The sequence below is a fragment of the Cydia amplana genome, chromosome 14 (genome assembly GCF_948474715.1).
Source record: "Cydia amplana chromosome 14, ilCydAmpl1.1, whole genome shotgun sequence".
Taxonomy (NCBI): domain Eukaryota; kingdom Metazoa; phylum Arthropoda; class Insecta; order Lepidoptera; family Tortricidae; genus Cydia; species Cydia amplana.
Genome location: NC_086082.1, coordinates 12949224 through 12969019, shown reverse-complemented (window position 1 = coordinate 12969019; position 19796 = coordinate 12949224). Strand labels below are relative to the sequence as shown.

Sequence of the window (19796 nt, the reverse complement as noted above, 5' to 3'; positions counted from 1 at the left end):
GTCAAAAGTGACGTTTCTTCAAACTTGTTTGACACTGACATATCCAATCCATATCGTTTCAATCTTTAGTATTTGACGTATCTTAAAGTTCGAATATGGCCGTAACACTTACATGTTTTTTGAGTTCACGGAGCGTTATAGTTGTACTCGTAACGTAAATATATCAAACATTTTAAATCCTAAAATTAAAGAAACAAACATAATTTACATGATGGTATTTTCTCCTAGATCCTTGCTATAATAAACTGTTCTATTCACAGGTCACAGCTAATATTATTAGAACGTACCTATATGCAAACTCACTCGTAACCCGTAAAGGCCGTAAAATATTTACGTGAAGTATGCCATGTCGGTACACATTTAGCGTGGTCTAAATATAAATAATTACAAAACGCTACTTTTTAATATAAAAAAGGAAAAGTTATTTCATTTGGATTTCATTTCTTCTTTTGGAAAGCGGAAAAAACTTCTTTCTTTATTTCGTAAATTTGACAAACAACCATACATCGCAATACACCGGCATTTTGAACGTTGCGTCATCGCGTCGCGGCGTCGCTAGCCGAACTGAGAGCACAGAATAAGTAATAGTATTATCATACAGAACGGACACGCACCGCCCCGCCCCGAATCGGATTACCTCGCCCCGCGACTGGACGCGACAAGAATGTGAAAGCTCACCTCGTGAGCCTCTTCTGGGGTTTCGTAAGATGCTTGAAATATGAAAACGTAGTACTTCTTCAGTGGTTTTAATCGGTAACTTTTACAAACGTTTCTCTCTTCGTGTTACAAAAATGCTTGACAGCCAGAAAAATATATTACCACAGATAACATATATACGTTCTACGCGCCAAAACTGATGTTTCGGCGGGCTTACGCGAACTGTCATTATTACCATAACCTAATGTTGGTACACTGTATTAATCATCCAGTTTATTAAGAAATACTAGATATAATATTAGGGTGTTACATTGTCAAGCCTGGATTAATACAGAATGAAATGAGTACAGAAAATATAAAAGCTAATACTCGGCTAATCCTGACATAAAACGCGACTCTGCGTTTTTTTTTAAAGTTAAACAGAAATAATCTACATTACGCATACTGCACAACCAAATAATGAACAATAGAAAACCATAAAAAATAAAAAACTCAACTACATCACTACAGGCATATCTCCAATACCTGTAACGACTCACTCTTAACGACTACATCAATGCATGTCATTCATGTCATTGACTCACTGTTATCTTACATCATTGCATCTACAATGACTCACTTTATAACTTATACATAACTCACTCTTAATTTTCATCATTACATGACTTCTGTAATGATTCGCTCTTTCATATCAAATAATCAAGGATATTCAGAAGTTTTCACTTTTCAATATTGATTCACATGTCACTTAGACTTCTGAATTACAATTATATTTATACTTTTTTTTTTCTTATCACTAAATTCTCTGGCACATCATTACATGACTTTTGTAATGATTCGCTCTTTTATCAAATAATCAAAGACATTCAAAAATACACTTTTCAATATAAATTCACTTAGGTTTCAGTATTATAAACAATTATAAAATAAACTTCTCTTTTTTTTTTTTATTCACTAAATTCTCTGGCTCATTTTAGACATTATCATGTTTATAATAGTATCACAAAACTCTCTTATTCGCTGAATATTAAATTGTTACAACTACGCATCTGTTGTAGTAACATACATTTTAACGTTTTAATTATATATCACACATTGACTTTCTCTAATCTATTCACACATCACAAAAGTAATCAGATAGTATTCTTAGCAATATAATATACTATTCACACCAGTCTCTTGTTTCCCAAGTTATTATCACAACTGTAATTAATTATGTTTACTAAACATTAAAACTTTACAATAGCTCTGAAACTAATAAGTTTTCACATTCGTGGTTTTTTTTCTCTTTTTTTTTTATTAACTATTAATTCACTCAACATAAATTGCTCTAAATTTAACCTTTGTCTTCACTCTGAATCACTAGAAATAACATCATTACTGAAAACTAACCAAGGGTGCAACTTATCTACCGCATAAGTTCCCTTGTACGCTTTAGCACCTTGTTTACGTGTGATGGGAGTATCCTCCACTTCGTACCGGTCGTTACCTAATACTTTACTGATCCTATACGGACCAGCGCATTTTTGAACTAACTTTTTACTTTGCCCTGGTTCACCACGAGCTTCTCTCTGAACGCGTACTAAATCGCCTACTTTGTATATTTCAGGTTTTTTTCGGGATTTGTCAAAATGTTCCTTCTGCTGTTTTTGACTTTCTTCTATATTTTGGGCAACTTCTTCTCTTATCTTGTCGATGTCTTGAGGTTGCTCAAACTCTGATACTACAGTATTCATGACCCCATCTGAACACCCAGTAGGCCTCAAACTAAATAACACTTCAGCAGGCGTGCGACCTGTCGTCTTGTTAACCGTGTTATTTATTGCCCATTGAACTTGAGGTACAGCTAAATCCCATAAGTTATCCGGTTTATCATGATTAACGGCTGTTAACGAGTCTACAATTGTACGATTATATCTCTCGATTTGTCCATTCGCGCGAGGACTGGCGACAGCATTTAACACATGTTCCATGACACCTCTTTGTTTCAGGAACTCGGCAAATTCTTTACTGGTAAAACTAGTTCCACGGTCTGAGATAATTCGTCGCGGTACGGCATAGAGAGAAAAATATTCATTGAACACTTTTATGGTAGTACTAGTTTTAGTGTTTTTCACAGCTTTAATGTAAATAAACTTTGTGAATGCGTCAATTATACAAAGTATGTAACAATTTTTGGATGTACTCATGGGGAATGGGCCACAGTGGTCTGTATGCAAAGTATCGAACGGTTTATTTACTTTGGGTATCGGATGAAGATACCCTTCCTTGGGCCCAGCTGGTACTTTATTATGCGCACAGTTAAGACACGCCTTACAATACTTTTTGATGAAGCGTCTCATTTTTGGGAACCAATACACGCGACTGACTTTTTCGTAAGTTTTGTCGAATCCTACGTGACCTAAATCATCGTGGTTCATACGAACTATTTGCCATCGAACTGTTTTTGGGACTACCCATTTGAGATTTATTTCCTCGTTCTTGTTTATTATTCGATATAAACGTCCGTTTTTCAGAGTAAAATTTTTATGGACCTCAACAATCTCTTTAGTATTTGGATCGCTCAGTATGTTCATAATACGTTGTATTTCAGAGTCCTGTTGCTGTACTGTTTGAAGCCATGTATCATCGTCAATTGATAAAATATCTACTACTTCCGTAATTTCATTTGATTCGGACTGTATTGGGTTTCGGGATAAAGCGTCTACATGAAGCATCTTAGTACCCTCCCTATGCTCTATAACCAGGTCGTACTCTTGCATAAGAATATACCATCGCGCCACTCTCGGTATCAAATCACGTTTGGTCATTGTGCTACGAATGGCAATACAGTCTGTAACTACTTTAAAGGCCTTACCGAGTACATATACCCTAAACCGATCCAAAGCACAGACCACTGCCAGCGTTTCTAACTCATAGGAGTGTAATTTGCTCTCGTCAGGAGTGGTCTGGCGGCTGTAATACGATATAGGTTGCAGCCCCGCTGTAGGGTGACGTTGCATAAGTATAGCTGCAAGGCCTAACTTACTAGCATCTGTATGAATTTCTAATTCAGCACTTGGATCGTACAATGCTAATACTGGGCGACTAGTCAACTTTTGTTTAAGCTCCGTAAAAGCGTTAATTTGAGATTCACCAAAATTCCAAACCGTGTCTTTTTTTGTAAGGGACGTCAATGGCCTCGCTATGACTGAAAAGTTTTTGATGAAGCGCCTGAAGTAGCTCGTGAGCCCAATAAATTGACGAACCTCATGTACGTTTGTCGGTACCGGAAAGTCGTGTACAGCTTGGATTTTGCCTAAACCCGGTCGTACCCCCTCTGAGCTAATCTCATACCCCAGATAGTCGATACGGGTCTGGAAAAAGTGGCACTTATTCAAATTTAACGTGAGTTTAGCGGATCGTATTAATTGAAACACCTTTTCCAATTTATCTAGACCTTCGCTTACGGTTTTGGAAGCAACTAATAAGTCATCCATGTAGGCCAAAGCCAAATTCCGACCAAAACCTCTCAGCATAGCATTAATGGTTCTCTGAAAAACACTCGGAGCGTTCGCCAACCCAAACGGCATGCGATTAAACTCATACAATCCGTCAGGTGTAACGAACGCTGTGAGATGCCTACTTTCCTCATCCATTGGCACCTGATAATATCCCGACGCCAAGTCGAGACTACAAAAATAAGCGTTGCCTCCTAAACTGTCTAACTGGTCTTCAATTCGAGGCAACGGATATTTGTCCTTTAGAGTTTTCCTATTCAAAGCTCTGTAGTCAATACACAAGCGTTTCTCACCATTTTTCTTTTTCACCAATATTACCGGGCTTGAATAGGAAGACGTACTTTCCCGTATAATATCGTTTGACAACAGATCTTCGATTATTTTCGACAACTGTTCGCGTTCAAGTTGTGACATTCTATAAGGATTATGTACTACTGGTACATTGTCATTTAAAGTTATGTGCATTTTTGATAAGTCGGTCCTTCCTAGTTCCTTGAGATTCAACGCAAAACAATCCCTATACCTGTCTAGTAAATTATAGAATGCACGTTTGTCAGTTTCAGTTAGCTCTATACCTAATTTCACTTGATCTATTGGCAATGGTTGGTAATCACCAGTTTGACTAGTGGTACATGTGCCTACATATTCATTGGATACTTCTTTGTACCGATAACCTCGAGTAAGTAACTCATCAACTTTAAAGTTTAAGGTTTTATTTGATAAGTTACTTATCATTACATATCCTTTACCATTTTCAAATTTATAAATTCCTGGAAGAACCATGTAATCAGTATTACCTACTTTCTGTCTATGGCCATATTGTACAAACAGTCCACCTGAATAATCACCTTCCACTTTGACATCCATTGGAGAGGTGGAACGAGGCAAGATAGCAATATTATCCTGAATGAATAGTTGCAATTTTTCATTCTCTCCCACAATCTCAGGTTTTTGCAAAAATATCAACTCATCGTTTGTTTTAAAGGCCATGACATGCGGCTGTTCAGTAAATGTCTGTCCAACTAATATAGGTGCTAGCAAATACTGATCGGGTACAATCAAAATTTTAACCTCCCCTCTGACATTGTCTATTTCTAGAGTCACTGCTTTCCTGCCCAAAGGCTTAACTAACGAATTGCCAAATCCCTTCAATAAAGGTAAGTCGCTAAGGTCCCAATCCATAAGCAAATTTCGAGCATTAGTTTCTCTCATCAGAGTGCACCGGCTCCCAAAATCAACATATGCCTGGCTCTGTACCCCGTTAACATGAATGGACTTAAAATATTTCTCATTTCCATCTGTAGAGTTATCAAAATTATCAATACATAATATAGTTTTTTCTCCGTTTAAATTCTGCCGTTCCTTATTATTGCTACTACTACCTGAATCGGCCTTTTTACGGCAGTCTTTTGTTTCGTGACCTTATCTTCCGATTCATAGAATTCTTGTCCTGTACAGCTAGGCGGGCGTCGGTTTCAAAGAGCCAGCTTCTCCAATTCATCCCGGCTTCTGAACTGAAAGCTCACCTCGTGAGCCTCTTCTGGGGTTTCGTAAGATGCTTGAAATATGAAAACGTAGTACTTCTTCAGTGGTTTTAATCGGTAACTTTTACAAACGTTTCTCTCTTCGTGTTACAAAAATGCTTGACAGCCAGAAAAATATATTACCACAGATAACATATATACGTTCTACGCGCCAAAACTGATGTTTCGGCGGGCTTACGCGAACTGTCATTATTACCATAACCTAATGTTGGTACACTGTATTAATCATCCAGTTTATTAAGAAATACTAGATATAATATTAGGGTGTTACATTGTCAAGCCTGGATTAATACAGAATGAAATGAGTACAGAAAATATAAAAGCTAATAAATGTGTGCGTAAGTCGCTCTACTGAGAGCATGCCAGAATTCCGTCAGATACTCAATGACGCGTGTACAGACGTGCCGCGCACACATATAAACGCAAATCATTTTTGATGTATGGCGTGTCCGCCCTGTGCTGAAAGTATGTCAGGAGTCCGTCAGTCCGTCCGTCGCGGGGTGAGGTAATCCGAGTCGGGGCGGGGCGGTGCGTGTCCGTTCTGTATGATAATACTATTACTTATTCTGTGATGTAAGTAAGCACGGCACGTTTGTACACGCGTCATTGTGTATGTGTGGGTAAGTCGCTTTACTGAGAGCACGACAAAAGTCCGCCAGATTCATGTCGCGGCCAGTCGCGGGGCAAGATAATGCGGGGCGGGGCGGTGCGTGGCCGTTCTGTATGATAATACTATTACTTATTCTGTGCTAATGACAGATAATTAATCCCCAGTTAGTTCATTACGCGGCAATGTTTTTATCCCGTGACAAATGGAGTCGCGACAACGACTGATGGCTCGCGGATATCGACTCATCTGTTTTCTACTCTGGGGCGAGGGAAGAATCCACAAAAAGTAACTTATGCGTAAACCGAAAGATAATTTGTTGGTCTTTTCAAGGCCGAATAACGTTTATGTTACTATCTTATAAAACAAAGCCCCTCCGCGTCTCTCTGTATATGTATGTATATTCACGATAAACTCAAAAAGTACTGAACGGATTCACATGCGGTTTTCACCTATCAATAGAGTGATTCTTGAGTACGATTTAGGTGTATAATTTGTTACGGTTTACCCGTGCGAAGCCGGGGCGGATCGCTAGTTAAAAAAAAGCGGCCAAGTGCGAGTCGGACTCGCCCATGAAGGGTTCCGTATTTAGGCGAGTTATGACGTATTAAAAAAAAAAAACTACTTACTAGATCTCGTTCTAACCAATTTTCGTTGGAAATTTGCATGGTAATGTACATCATATATTTTTTTTAGTTTTATCATTCTCTTATTTTAGAAGTTACAGGGGGGAGGGGGGGGGGGGGACACACACATTTTACCACTTTGGAAGTGTCTCTCGCGCAAACTATTCAGTTTAGAAAAAAATGATATTAGAAACCTTAGTCTCATTTTTGAAGACCTATCCATAGATACCCCACACGTATGGGTTTGATGAAAAAAAATTTTTTGACTTTCAGTATGGGGAACCCCCAAAATTTTTTGTTTTTTTTTTCTATTTTTGTGTGAAAATCTTAATGCGGTTCACAGAATACATCTACTTACCAAGTTTCAACAGTATAGTTCTTATAGTTTTGGAATAAAGTGGCTGTGACATACGGACGGACAGACAGACAGACATGACGAATTCGTTTTTTGCCATTTGGCTACGGAACCCTAATAACATTAAGTAAGAAGGGAAAAATCGTGCACACAATTTACCTTCTTCCTTATTTACAATCTCCTTTTCAAAATGCGTAAGTAAACCTTTCTCTTATTTATTTATGGTAATATTGATAATAATTGCCGTCCCTGTTTTCTCGTATTTACTACAACCACATTGCATTCGCTAACGCCCGTATAACAAACACATTAAGGTCTAAAGTTGTTTGTTCCTATACCATCGGGGCAATACAAAGCCTTCGGTAAATAAAGGAATCTCATTTCGCAAACTGATTACAGAGGGCCTACCGCGAACCACGGTCGACGTGTTACCTCCCTGTCACACTTACGTACGAATTTACAAGTGCGACAGAGAGGCAACACGTCGAACGTGGTTCGCGGTAGGCGCTCAGGAGCAATAACGGATATTACGCGTAATACGTATTATTATTGTACATATACATTAAGAAAACATAAAAATGTTAGTCATGCTCTGTAAATACGTGTCGCAAATACTTGACAACAATTTATTTCTTACATCCATCTGCTGTTCCAGAAATACGAACGCTATTTTGAAAGTAAAAAGGTTGAAATTCGAGCGCTGTAGGTACATATCGTTTTCAGTACGAAATTTGGTATGCTTACATACACTCCGTTTTAGGCTAATTTGCTGCGACAGACAAGATAGGCACACATATATTATGTAAATTTAGGTTCAGGTGTTCGAAATGCCTATACTATACTATAATAGGTACACGTAACCTATACTTGTTGTGTTGAGACCTAATACGGCTACCACGAGCTTGTCACTGACCTGACACTGACATATTCGCTAATGTCTGCGTAACTTACTTTCTATAGGTACATCTCGCTCGCACTAATATGCCAGTATTAGCGAGATGCATATTAGAAAGTAAGTTACGCATCCTCTATTGTTAAGGCGTTAAGGTGCTTGTTCAGATATTTTTTAGCACCTTGGCCGCTCTAATATATCTGATGGCGACTGAACTATTGTAGACCTTTATGTGTCAAGTGTACCTACGTGGGCGTGAAGTATCGGTAGTGAATTATTAATTTAAATCGATTTTCCGCCTACATGTTAAACTACTTTCAAGTAAAGGCTAGATTTTATAGCCTAGATTAGAACACGTCGTTAGCGTCTTATCTAGATTCTAGACCGTTTCTCGTTAGACTGCGCTCTGAAGATAGAATTTTAATTAGTGAAAGTAAACTTCCATTTACCAGATACTAATCTGATATATTTCTTAAGTACACAGTAAGTAAGTTAATCTAAACACAAAACTGTTATTTTAACACAATTTTCTATTATCAATTTAGATCCGTCAGATTAGGGGCCCGTTTCTCAAAAGCTTGTAACTTGTAATACAAGCGGATGTCACTTTTTGACAGCATTTGTTAGAAAGGGACTTCCACTTGTATTACAAGTTACAAGCTTTTGAGAAACGTGCCCCAGATCCCTCTGCTAGAGTCCTAGCTATTTTTACTTAAATTATACCGCTATAGTATGCAGGGTAATGATATACAACTGAAAATAAATGAAAATTGGACACGTTTTCGTGAATTTATTATACCGAAGCCAACAGAGTCGGCCCTTGCAAATAGTTTTCCTAAGCGCTTTTTGATGGCATTTTCCCTAGATTAAAACGTGTTAATAATTCAGTTGTATGACCACAATTTTGCGTTAACCCCCTATTAAGTACCTACATTCAATTGTATTTGTCATACAATGTGCTCAATCCGTTTTCCGAAGGCTTAAATCATCCAATTTCCTCCGCCGATCTGCTCCGCGATCCAGCGATGACTGTGCTTAAATTGAACACATACAGCCGTATTCGAACAATAAGATACGTCAAATATTAGATATTGAAACGATATGGATATCTTATTGTTCGAATACAGCTGATAATCTCAACTGCATTACTTAATTCCAAGGCCACAGTAAAACCAACTAAACCTCTAGCCGCCCAGAGACCTATAAAAAGGTCTCCTGTTCCATTCTAATTTGAACTATGTGTTGACAAAATAAAATTTCATTTTGCTTGGCAAGGTTTGACGCCCATACATGGCTAGAGGTTAAGAAAATTCTGAAACGCCACTTCAAAAACACGAAGCCCGGTAGCGTTTTAACCGTAAAAAATTGTATCTTCTAATTTTTTTATGTTTCCTGCAACAAGGCAGCTAGTTGTCTCTGTAGTAATGCAGTTGACGGCTTTGTTGCAGTTGCAGTTGAAAATGTCAAAATCGATGTTGCTGCCCGGATTTCCTATATTCGCGGCAGCAATGTCGCGCTGCAATACTGCTGCAGTCTGAATTCGAACGGTACCTCATTAACATTAACAAATAAAAGACGAAAGTTATTCTACTGACCGTAATTTTCTCTGTGCCGTTGCTCATGTATCATATGGGTTTGTTGTTATTGGCTAGATTTCCAATTAAGTCGTCGTTCGATTAAATTGCTTTGTGTCGCGGAGATTACTACATCTTGCCAAGATTTATCGCACATGTTTTGTCCAATAACTCGGAATAGAGCGCTTAGCTTAATAGCATATACTACGTGTAAATATGTTCTATGAAGATAACGAATTATACCATACCTATGTACTCAGTAGTCTTGATTATACATATACGAAAAATATTTTTATCGGGAGTAATTTTATTTACACGACATTTGACAGTCCTGCAGCGGTATCATGGTCGCGTTTTTATCACCTGTCATGTCATGCGTCAATTTCGCACTTACATACTTGTTAGAACGTGACAGGCATGGCTACAAAATGATAAAGAGCCGGCCATGCTAGCCCCTCTGGCCTGAAGCGTAAAGACTGGCCTGTAGCCTATAAAATTTTACTCGAGGTGACCGAATTACCAAACTGCCGAACTACTAAATTTAGCAATTTGACATTCGTCACTTTTACGAGACGAATAGAAGACTATAAAATATTCTGTTTTAATATAATTCCGAAATCTCTAAAGTCAGTCAACATTGTTATGACAAAGGGGCGGTTGCACCAACCAGATTTTGTCAGGCTGATCACGACACGACTCAGCAGTTAGCAGTAAACTAGGAAATTTCCCATTACTATAAATATTACGAACTTTTTAACGGCAACAGACGGTCAGAGGTACTCGTATTTAAAAATAATAGTGTAATTTCATTTGTTTCAGGTAATGCATGCAAGATAACTCCAGATTCAACGCAAACAGGATTTTAATAAATAAAAAAATATTAAAGGACTTTTAAAAATATTAAATTTCCTCATTGGCTCAAGTAAGTAGGTACATGTTTTTTTCTCTACATCGTAAATATTTTTAAAAGTTTGAACTCTATTTCCAAGAGAACATGTTTGTTCCGTTTTTTTTTTCATTAAATTCTGGTGAAATACGAAACGGTTACTGTTAATACGCTGAACAGAGCGAATGATACCGCCGAGTTTAATTTATTGTCCCATTGGGCATTTCTTTTATTAACGTTGAATGATGGTTAGGTCATTGTGTTTTTACAAAATAACGTTACGAATTTATGGGAGGTTAATAAAAATTTTCATTTTGTTTTGAACCTTACAATGCGCACCGTGAGGCATCGAGATGACAATGAGGCCTCAATTTATGATAGTGGTGTTTTTAAACTTAGGGATTAAATTAAAATTAATAAAAGATTGTTAACCAAGGGATGAAAGGCACTCATTTCTGCCGAGGTAGTTTGGTATAACAAATCCATTTAAATCCAAATTTCAATTGGTTTATCGAAAAAAAAATCGTACTTGGAATGTAAAATGTGCTCTAGTGCAGAAACGTATCATTTTCTGCACACCTTTTAGAACAACAATTACACTCTTTCAGAGAAATTAAAATTGTTTTTCACCATACAAGCTCGTAAAGGCTCGTTTGTTTGATTGTTCAAAAACTGATAAGACAGTTGCATTTTATTCACAAGACCACTTTTGAATAAAGTAATTTGATGCAAATTTTGTGTTTTTTCCTTATGTTGGCTGGTATTACTCGTAGGGTGGCTGTGTGAAGTAACTTTAACGGCTAATTTCAAGTCAACTCGAAAGTCGCGAAACATTATTTATACAAGTACTTAAGCCTAGGAACAAGCACTTTCGAATTGTCACTTCATCTTAAATAATTATGGATGAAATAATCATTTTAAATAGCACAGGGTCGTGTTGAGAAGCGCTTATGAACCTAGAATAAAACATTTCGACTAACTTAACCCCGAAATCTAATATCGACAAGGCAGCTCAAATTTTAACGAAACTTATGCCAAATTTTCGCTAGCGAATATTCCCTAACGATTTTGACAGAACCTTTCATATTAAGGCGAAAATCTTATTACTCGCCGAGTTTAACACTAATTCCGGGCGTCATACGAAGCCGTCAACACTCAAAAATTACAACGCTTATAAAAGTAAACCCAGTTGGTGAAAATTTAGGGTCTAATTTGCAGGTGTAGTTTAAGAAAAGATACGACATTTTGAAGATATACTCATTTGCATCCGACAATCCGCCTTCATATCTAGGATGTTATTCACGACTTAAAGCACTTTCTTCACGGAAACCAGTACACATGTAATATAATTTATCTACACATTATAATATAAACCCTGTATGTTTTGTTCAAACACCGCAAATTGCGACCAGGATAAAGATATACTTAGGTTAATGTGGAGTCTGGGAAGACCGTCATAGGGCAAGACGTGCAAGAACTCGCGTTTTTGTATACTTACGTACGTTACTAGTACATAGTCAGAAAGGAAGAGATTCTTAGCTCCTTTCCTTTTTCGCGGCTTTCGCCGTAACCAGGAAACGGGCCGCCTCGATGATGAGACGTGAGCGCGGCTCCACGAACACCATCCTACATACACTGGCCGAGAGGTGGGACTCCCCGATACTGCGGCGATGGATTCAACTCCATACCACAGTGGGGAAATAAATTTTAAATAGTGTAGGTACCTTTACCTTATATAAATCTTAATTTAAATGTATTTCACTAATAATTTGTTTCTTGTGTGCTAACATAGTTTTGTAAGTATTACCTAATGTTAAAGATGCTTTAGTTAATTTTAATTTTATTGTAATTATTTTATTGTGAATATATATGGAATTTTATTCTGAAATAAATTATTTGATTTGATTTGATTTAGCTCTACCGACCGATCGCCATTCTGTAAGTGAATTAGGTATCTATATATATCTATCTATACATCTTATAAAACAAAGTCCCCGTCGCGACTGTATGTTTGAATGTTCGCGATATACTCAAAAACTTTTTACTTATTTTCTCGTAATGCATGTTAATTATAAGATGTAATTTTTTTTTAAAGATGTGTCCCGCCGATTTTGTTGCCGGTCCCATATTGGGATACCCTCCTCCAATTGAGGGGGGCCTTAAATCTTCTCAGGGCAGAGGTGGAGGGTTGGAGCCGTCTACCTAGCTTTATTTGACGTTCATAAGCGCATTGTAATTATGCCTACTTGAATAAACTATATTTTATCTTTATCTTTAACTACTGAACGGAGTCGCTTTTATCATTTTCATCAGTTTTTTTATCACTTGCGATTATCGCATAAAACAACCACGCGCTTAAGAATGATATAAGTTCGAAAAGCCTCTAGGTCACGATATACTAGATGCTAGCTCACATTCAAGTACAAAATGCTTTGGTTATTGCGAAGAGCACCCTCGTTACCATGCAAGCGACGTGGCACAAACTTTCCCGTTAAGAGATCTGGCTAACTTATGACATGCAGACATGTGTTGAAAATTGTTTATTCGTTGAATTAATATCCGAATTTTGAGAGAAATTTATTTGAAGAATATATATAATTAGGGTTTGCATTGCACGACGGACGGACTTACGGATTGCAAACCCTAAATATAATTTATTAGCGGTTAGAGACGTCAATTCCGGTGCCCTACGTCATAGATTTTCCTGAAATCTTTTGACGGCCTCCTACCAGGCTAGGATATTGGTAAAGACCCTGCCTACGAAACAAGAGGTCCCGGGTTCGAATCCTGGTAAGGGCATTGATTTGTTTGCTTGTAACAAATATTTGTTCATAAACGTAATTTAACGCGTAATTTTCATATTTTATACTTATGGACATGTTACAACTTTCTATGTACCTACTTCTTAGAATGTCTACGGTGGAAGTCTTGAAAATGTTATCCAAATCGTTAATTTTTGGAATGTCCACAGAAAAGAGTCCGGTTTTCCGAACGTTTTTAAACCCATAAACTGTTTTCTATTCGTACGCCAAAGACCTGATGAACGAATGTCAACAATTTAAAGTAACTAACTCGCTGTTGTGTCAATTAAACAGCGCCCAGAATCTTCTGACTAGTTCTGCCTTCACCCGGACTGGAAACCACCAAGGATCCATTAGTAGCCCATTCAAATAAACCAATCTGTGTATACGGAGCTGATTTGATTGAACTCTCTCGAAGCTCATTTCAATTTCAATCACGCGAACTTACACTTAAAGGACGATTTAGATTGAGCGAGTTACTGACGTCAGTAACTATGGCATGCCAGTCAGCAACCTAATACTCGAATCGTATAGATGAACCTTTTTATGTATTCATTATTTAGATTAATAATAACATATTTAAATGTTTACGTTATTTTATTGAATGACATTGACATGAATGACAAGACTATTTCTTCTATGGCCATAGAGGTCTCCTAATACAAAATAGGTATAACACCTCCGTCGCAAATCTCTATGATCGGTCTTCTGCATCTTGAATTGGTATTACCGTGCTCAACATCTGGTCTATGTGTCTTTTCCAAATATCTCCATAATCCGTCTTAATCTCGTAATGGAGCCGGCCCAGAGTTTTAGTTACAGTTCCAAATTGCCATTTATTACGTCCGCTAGTATAATCTCTTGCTTGAACTCTTTGGCCGACCGTAAATGACCGGACGGTGTGGTTCTCTTCGGACCTTTCAGGCCTTGTCCCCACATCTTCCCCCCTGGTCTTGAACTGCACGTGCAACATATTTCTTATCGTTCTTTTAAACATAAGTTCATATGGGCTCTTGCCGGTGGTAGTACTCGGCGTTCTCAACAATCGCTCCTTTACTGCTAAGATTTTGTCGTGCAGATTACCTGGTTCAGCGTCCATGCATTTTAGACCCTTTTTAATTGTCTGGACATATCTCTCAGCTTGTCCGTTGGTAGCTGGATGGTACGGTGCGGATGTTTTATGTACTACTCCTTTTTTCTTAAGGTAATCTTCGAACTCTGTTGAAATGAATTGACGTCCGTTATCAGAAACGAGTGTTAAGGGAAACCCAAACGTAATAAAAATCTCATGTAATTTTCTGATACACCAAGAGCTGGTTGTCGTTTTGGTTGGGAAGATTTCAACCCATTTAGTGAAAGCATCGACAACTATAAGTAAGGACTGTCCTTTCAGAGGTCCCGCGAAGTCTATATGGAGGCGCTGCCACGGGCCGGTCGGAGGCTCCCAGTGGTGTAGTGTAACCGGTGGAGGCTCGTTTTGGTGTAGCCGGCATTCACGACAGTTTCTTACTACGTCTTCTAATTCTTTGTCCATATTTTTCCAATAGACGTAGCCTCTTGCTAGTAATTTCATCCTCACCATACCGAGATGTCCTGAATGTAATTCATCCAATATATGTTTTCTCAGCCCTGCTGGTATCATGACTCGCGTTCCCTTTAAGATACACCCATCTTGAATGGTAAGTTCGTTATCGTTGTAGCCATATCGGCGAACGGTCGTGCCCGCCATTAACGCTTGTAATAGGATGCTGTATTCGGGATCTCTTAACGTTTCTTCAGCGATTTTCACACGGTCAACCGCAATGGTGTTCATTTGATTTAATTGAAATGCGGTATGTACATCAATTATATTGGGAGATATTGTATCTACTGGAAATCTTGACAAATAATCTGCATTACTATTATCGTTGGAAGTCCGGTACTCGATTGTGTAGTTGAAACCGGATAGAAAATGTGCGTAGTGGAAAAGCCTCATTGTGCTCATTGCTGGCAAGGTCTTGTGTGGGTGAAAAATGGTGGTTAGCGGCTTGTGATCAGTCACAAGTATGAATTTGCGTCCGTAGCAATAATGGAAAAACTTTTTGAGACCCCAGAACAGCGATGTAGCCTCCTTGTCTATTTGGCTGTACTTTTTCTCGCTACTTGTTAATGAGCGCGATGCGAATGCAATAGGTCTATCAGATCCATCCGGTAAGCGGTGCGAAAGAACGGCTCCCAGACCCGTAGGTGATGCATCAGTAGCTAAAACCAGAGGATGTTCTGGGTTGAAGTGGGTCAGTACTCTATCGCTGAGTATTTCTTTTTTGATCCTATTAAAGCTTTCAGCACATTTCTGTGTCCACACGAAGTGTGCGTTTTTCTTAAGCAGGTTATTCAAAGGCGTAGATATTGAAGCCAAGTTCGGTATAAATTTGTTATAATAATTAGCCATGCCAAGGAAGGTCCTTAATTCATTTACGTTACTGGGTGGTTTAGTATCTGTAATGGCTTTTACTTTGTTTTTATTCTTGTGTAAACCATTTTTATCAATAATATGCCCTAAATACTCAATGCTCTCCTTCATAAAATGGCATTTGTCTTTGTTCAGTTTCAAGTTGTTTTCATTTAATTTTTGTAATACTTGTCGTAGTCTAGCCAGTAGTTCTTTTTCTGAAGATCCTTGAATGATGATGTCATCGAAAAAGCATTTGACGCCGGTGATTCCTTGTAGCAGTTGATCCATGAATTTTTGCCATAAATTAGGGGCTACTTTGACCCCGAACATGAGTCTGTTTACTTTAAACGTTCCCTTATGTGTACTGAGGGTCTGCATCATGGCACTTTCTTCGTCCATCATCATGTGTAAATAGGCTTGGCTAAGGTCTAATGTACAGAACAATTCTCCTCCATTCATCTCTACCAGGATGTCTTCTATGATAGGAATGGGGTACTGTTCATCTCTAATTGATTTATTTAGGGTGACCTTATAATCTGCGCATAAGCGTATGCTACCGTTAGGTTTGACAATCGGTACAACAGGTGTCCCCCATTCTGAGTTGTCAATCTTTGTGATGACTCCTTGTTTACATAATCGATCTATTTCGTCATCTACCTTATCCTTTAACGCATATGGAATGCGTCTAGGTTTGACAAAGATTGGCGTTGAATTTTCATTTAAGGTGAAACGACCTTTGTAGTTAGGTATACAACCTAGGGTACCATCAAATACATTGGGAAATTCAGAGATAAGTTTTTCGATGTCTGGGTGTGTTTCTAAATTGAGCTGATTAATATTATCCATGTCGAATAAATTTATCGCGCGTATCCATGTTCGGCCGAAGATAGCATCTAAGTCTTCTTTCATAATGTAGAGTTTTCCATCAAATATTTTATCTTTGCATTTGCAAGTGACATAGGCTACGCCAAACGGTACGAAAACTTCTTTCGTGTATGTCCTCATTGTAATTTTAGATTTGTATATTTTACACCCTGTATTTAATTTCTGGAAATCTTTGTAAGACATAGACGACAGGGCCGCACCCGTATCTACTTCCATGACGGTGTCCTTGTTGTTGAGAGACACGTTTATCATAAACTTATCTGTGTTACGGGATTGTATTAAGTTCATATCCCAGGGTGTGTTGTCATCGACTGTTTCAGTTGAGCTATCCGTGTCGTGATCTTCCGTGAGTTCATGTTCTATTTGTTTGTTCGCTTGCGTAGATCGTAAACAAACTCGAGCAAGATGGCCTTTTCGCTTGCACTTGGTACATGTGTCATTTATGCTTCGACACGTATTTGCTTGATGTTCTTGACTTCCGCAACGGAAACATTTTCCCTTTAAATCTTTAATCGAAAGAGGTTTGTTATCCATTTTACGTTTAAAACTATCGTATCTAGTTTTAATTAAGTGTTGATCTTGAGGTTCTTGCGTAGAGCAGTGTGCAGGTGACATGTAGGTACTGTCCGATTTTGCCAGTTCGAGTGTAGTTGCAGTTTTTATTACGTCTGTGAAACTTTTTACCTTTACTTCCTGCAAGAGTTTTGTTCTTATATCGTTGTCGCGTAAACCTCTTATAAATTGTAGAGTAAGAAATTGATCGCAAATTGATTTCTTGCAGTGAATACACGAAAACTCGCAATCTTGGCACAATCGTTTCAATTCAGAGGTATAAAGCATGACTGATTCATGTGTATCTTGTACTCGCGTAATAAATTTATGTTGGCATGCCCAAACGCTAGGCTTTGGATTTACATATTCCTGCAATATTTTGGCAACATGATTGAAATCCATTTCACACGGATTGTCGGGTGCACATAAGTCGTAGGCCTTTTGGTGTAGGTCTGGTGGTATAGAGCTTAAAAGCATTAGCGTCCGGGTTCTTGAATCTTCACAGATATTTAGTTGCATGTATGTTTCCAACCTTCGTATGAAATTTGTGAAGTCTTCTCGATCATGATATGGTTGAAATGTGATCTTGGGTCGGTGTACAGCCACGGGTGTATTATCGCGCGTGCCTTCAAGACTCCGAGCGTGCTGCGACACCGACACGTAAGTTGAGGATCCCTCGACAGCGGGGGTAGGGCGTAAGCCGTGTAACTTCATTTTTAATTGCAAAATACATTCCTCTGTCGCGTGGCGTTGCTCGATTTCGGTCTCTATATTTTCTGTTCGTGACTCTATTTCATTCTGGATGTTGTCAAACTTTTTCTCGTAATTTTCAAGGCTTGTAAGCCGTTGACATATTTCGAAGTCCGATGTAATGTGTAATTGTTGTAGTTGTTGGTCTAATTTTGTAAGTTGACCACGTACCGATGCCCGCAAGCGCGTAAAGCGTTCTAATTCCTCCGTCATCGTCGCCAGTTTTATGTATTCATTATTTAGATTAATAATAACATATTTAAATGTTTACGTTATTTTATTGAATGACATTGACATGAATGACAAGACTATTTCTTCTATGGCCATAGAGGTCTCCTAATACAAAATAGGTATAACAAACCTCTTACTTCTCTCAGTATATTTTTAACATCGATAAATGGAACATATGACTGATACTCATCTGACATATATCACATATATCACTGAATGTTATCCCTTTTCCATAAATATACCCCGCCCCACTCGCATTTCTGAATTGTCTAAATTCTAGATATTAGGTATACCATTTCCGGCAATTAAAAAGTTGTGATTGCTCAATAAAAGTTTTGATTGGCTAAAATAAACTTCTATAATATGTCAAACCTCCTGCGGGACGCGACGTTATATTATTGGACTTTGTCAATGGCAGCTGTACAGCTGGGTCACTCGCGGCCCAATTCCTGTTGTTATTAGGCTCTAGTCGGACTTCTATAAAAATAATAGATCGTTGATATAGCATGTATACCTTCTTACTTAAGTACATCATGCACTGGTGCCAGCAGCTAGCAATGTCTAAACCTTTCAAGTGACATTTGCAAAGCTACGAGCTCGTACTACTAAGTCGTACTACACTGTGCTAACTACACTGTGTTTGAAGCAAAGTTAGGTAATATGAGCCTCGCTTTAGGACTGTTGTATCTTAGGTCGTGTTCGCTTCTAACAATAGGTCCTTACTAACTTTACTACTACATATATATAATACGGTACGGGATTGTCACTAAATAAATAATAGTACTCAATACGTACAGGATTCTCATGCTTCATCGCTCTTGCATATTCAGAGAGGTAGTTATCTACCCCCTTATGGGGGTGTCCACTACTTTTTTGGTAGGTATTTACCAAAACCCCCCTCTCCCCCACGTGAGATTTAATGAGATTCGGCTTTATGGTATTCCGGGATTGCGGTATCCATTCCCTAATCCGATCTGATAATACCTCTAAAAAGTGAATAAGTAAACCGGTCTCAAACCTCTAGCCGTGATTTCCGATGGCCCGTATATATTATGTAGGTAAATGCAGGCCGGACGCCCGGACGTCCGCTACCCGGCTTGTCCCGCAATGCTAATGGCTTACAGAGGACAGGCGAGTCGACATCTCTAACCAGCGTACCACTTCTGGCTATAGTAAAACCACCCAACTAGTCCAGGAACTCCTGTGGTCCAAAACTATCTCAAATATGTTCGTTCAGTACCTAATATTGTGAATAAATACCTAATATTCACAATATTAGGTATTTAAATGTTGCAGTTCTGGAAAAACATATTACAAAAGGATAAAAAACTCAGACAACACCAAAAAGAAAATTGATACTCTATTTACGTGTTGAACTAGTGGACCATAGTTGTAGAAATTACTGGTGACTGGACAACAGCTGGGTGTTTTTACGTTACGTATTTTGCCAATGTACCACACATTGAGCATATATAAACCCATACTTAGGCCAATTAAGCTCT

The 19796-nt window shown here is 38.3% G+C and overlaps 2 protein-coding genes across 2 annotated transcripts in view; one reads left to right on the top strand and one right to left on the bottom strand.

The window, feature by feature from the left end:
* Window positions 1-19796, top strand: part of LOC134654203 (beta-1,4-N-acetylgalactosaminyltransferase bre-4-like) — a 325142-nt gene that overhangs the window by 129619 nt on the left and 175727 nt on the right. The gene's annotated exons all lie outside the window — the stretch shown is intronic.
* Window positions 14137-17295, bottom strand: LOC134654358 (uncharacterized protein K02A2.6-like). Its single transcript, XM_063509822.1, has one exon. It carries the CDS (start codon window positions 17293-17295, stop codon window positions 14137-14139), a length of 3159 nt encoding a protein of 1052 aa, XP_063365892.1.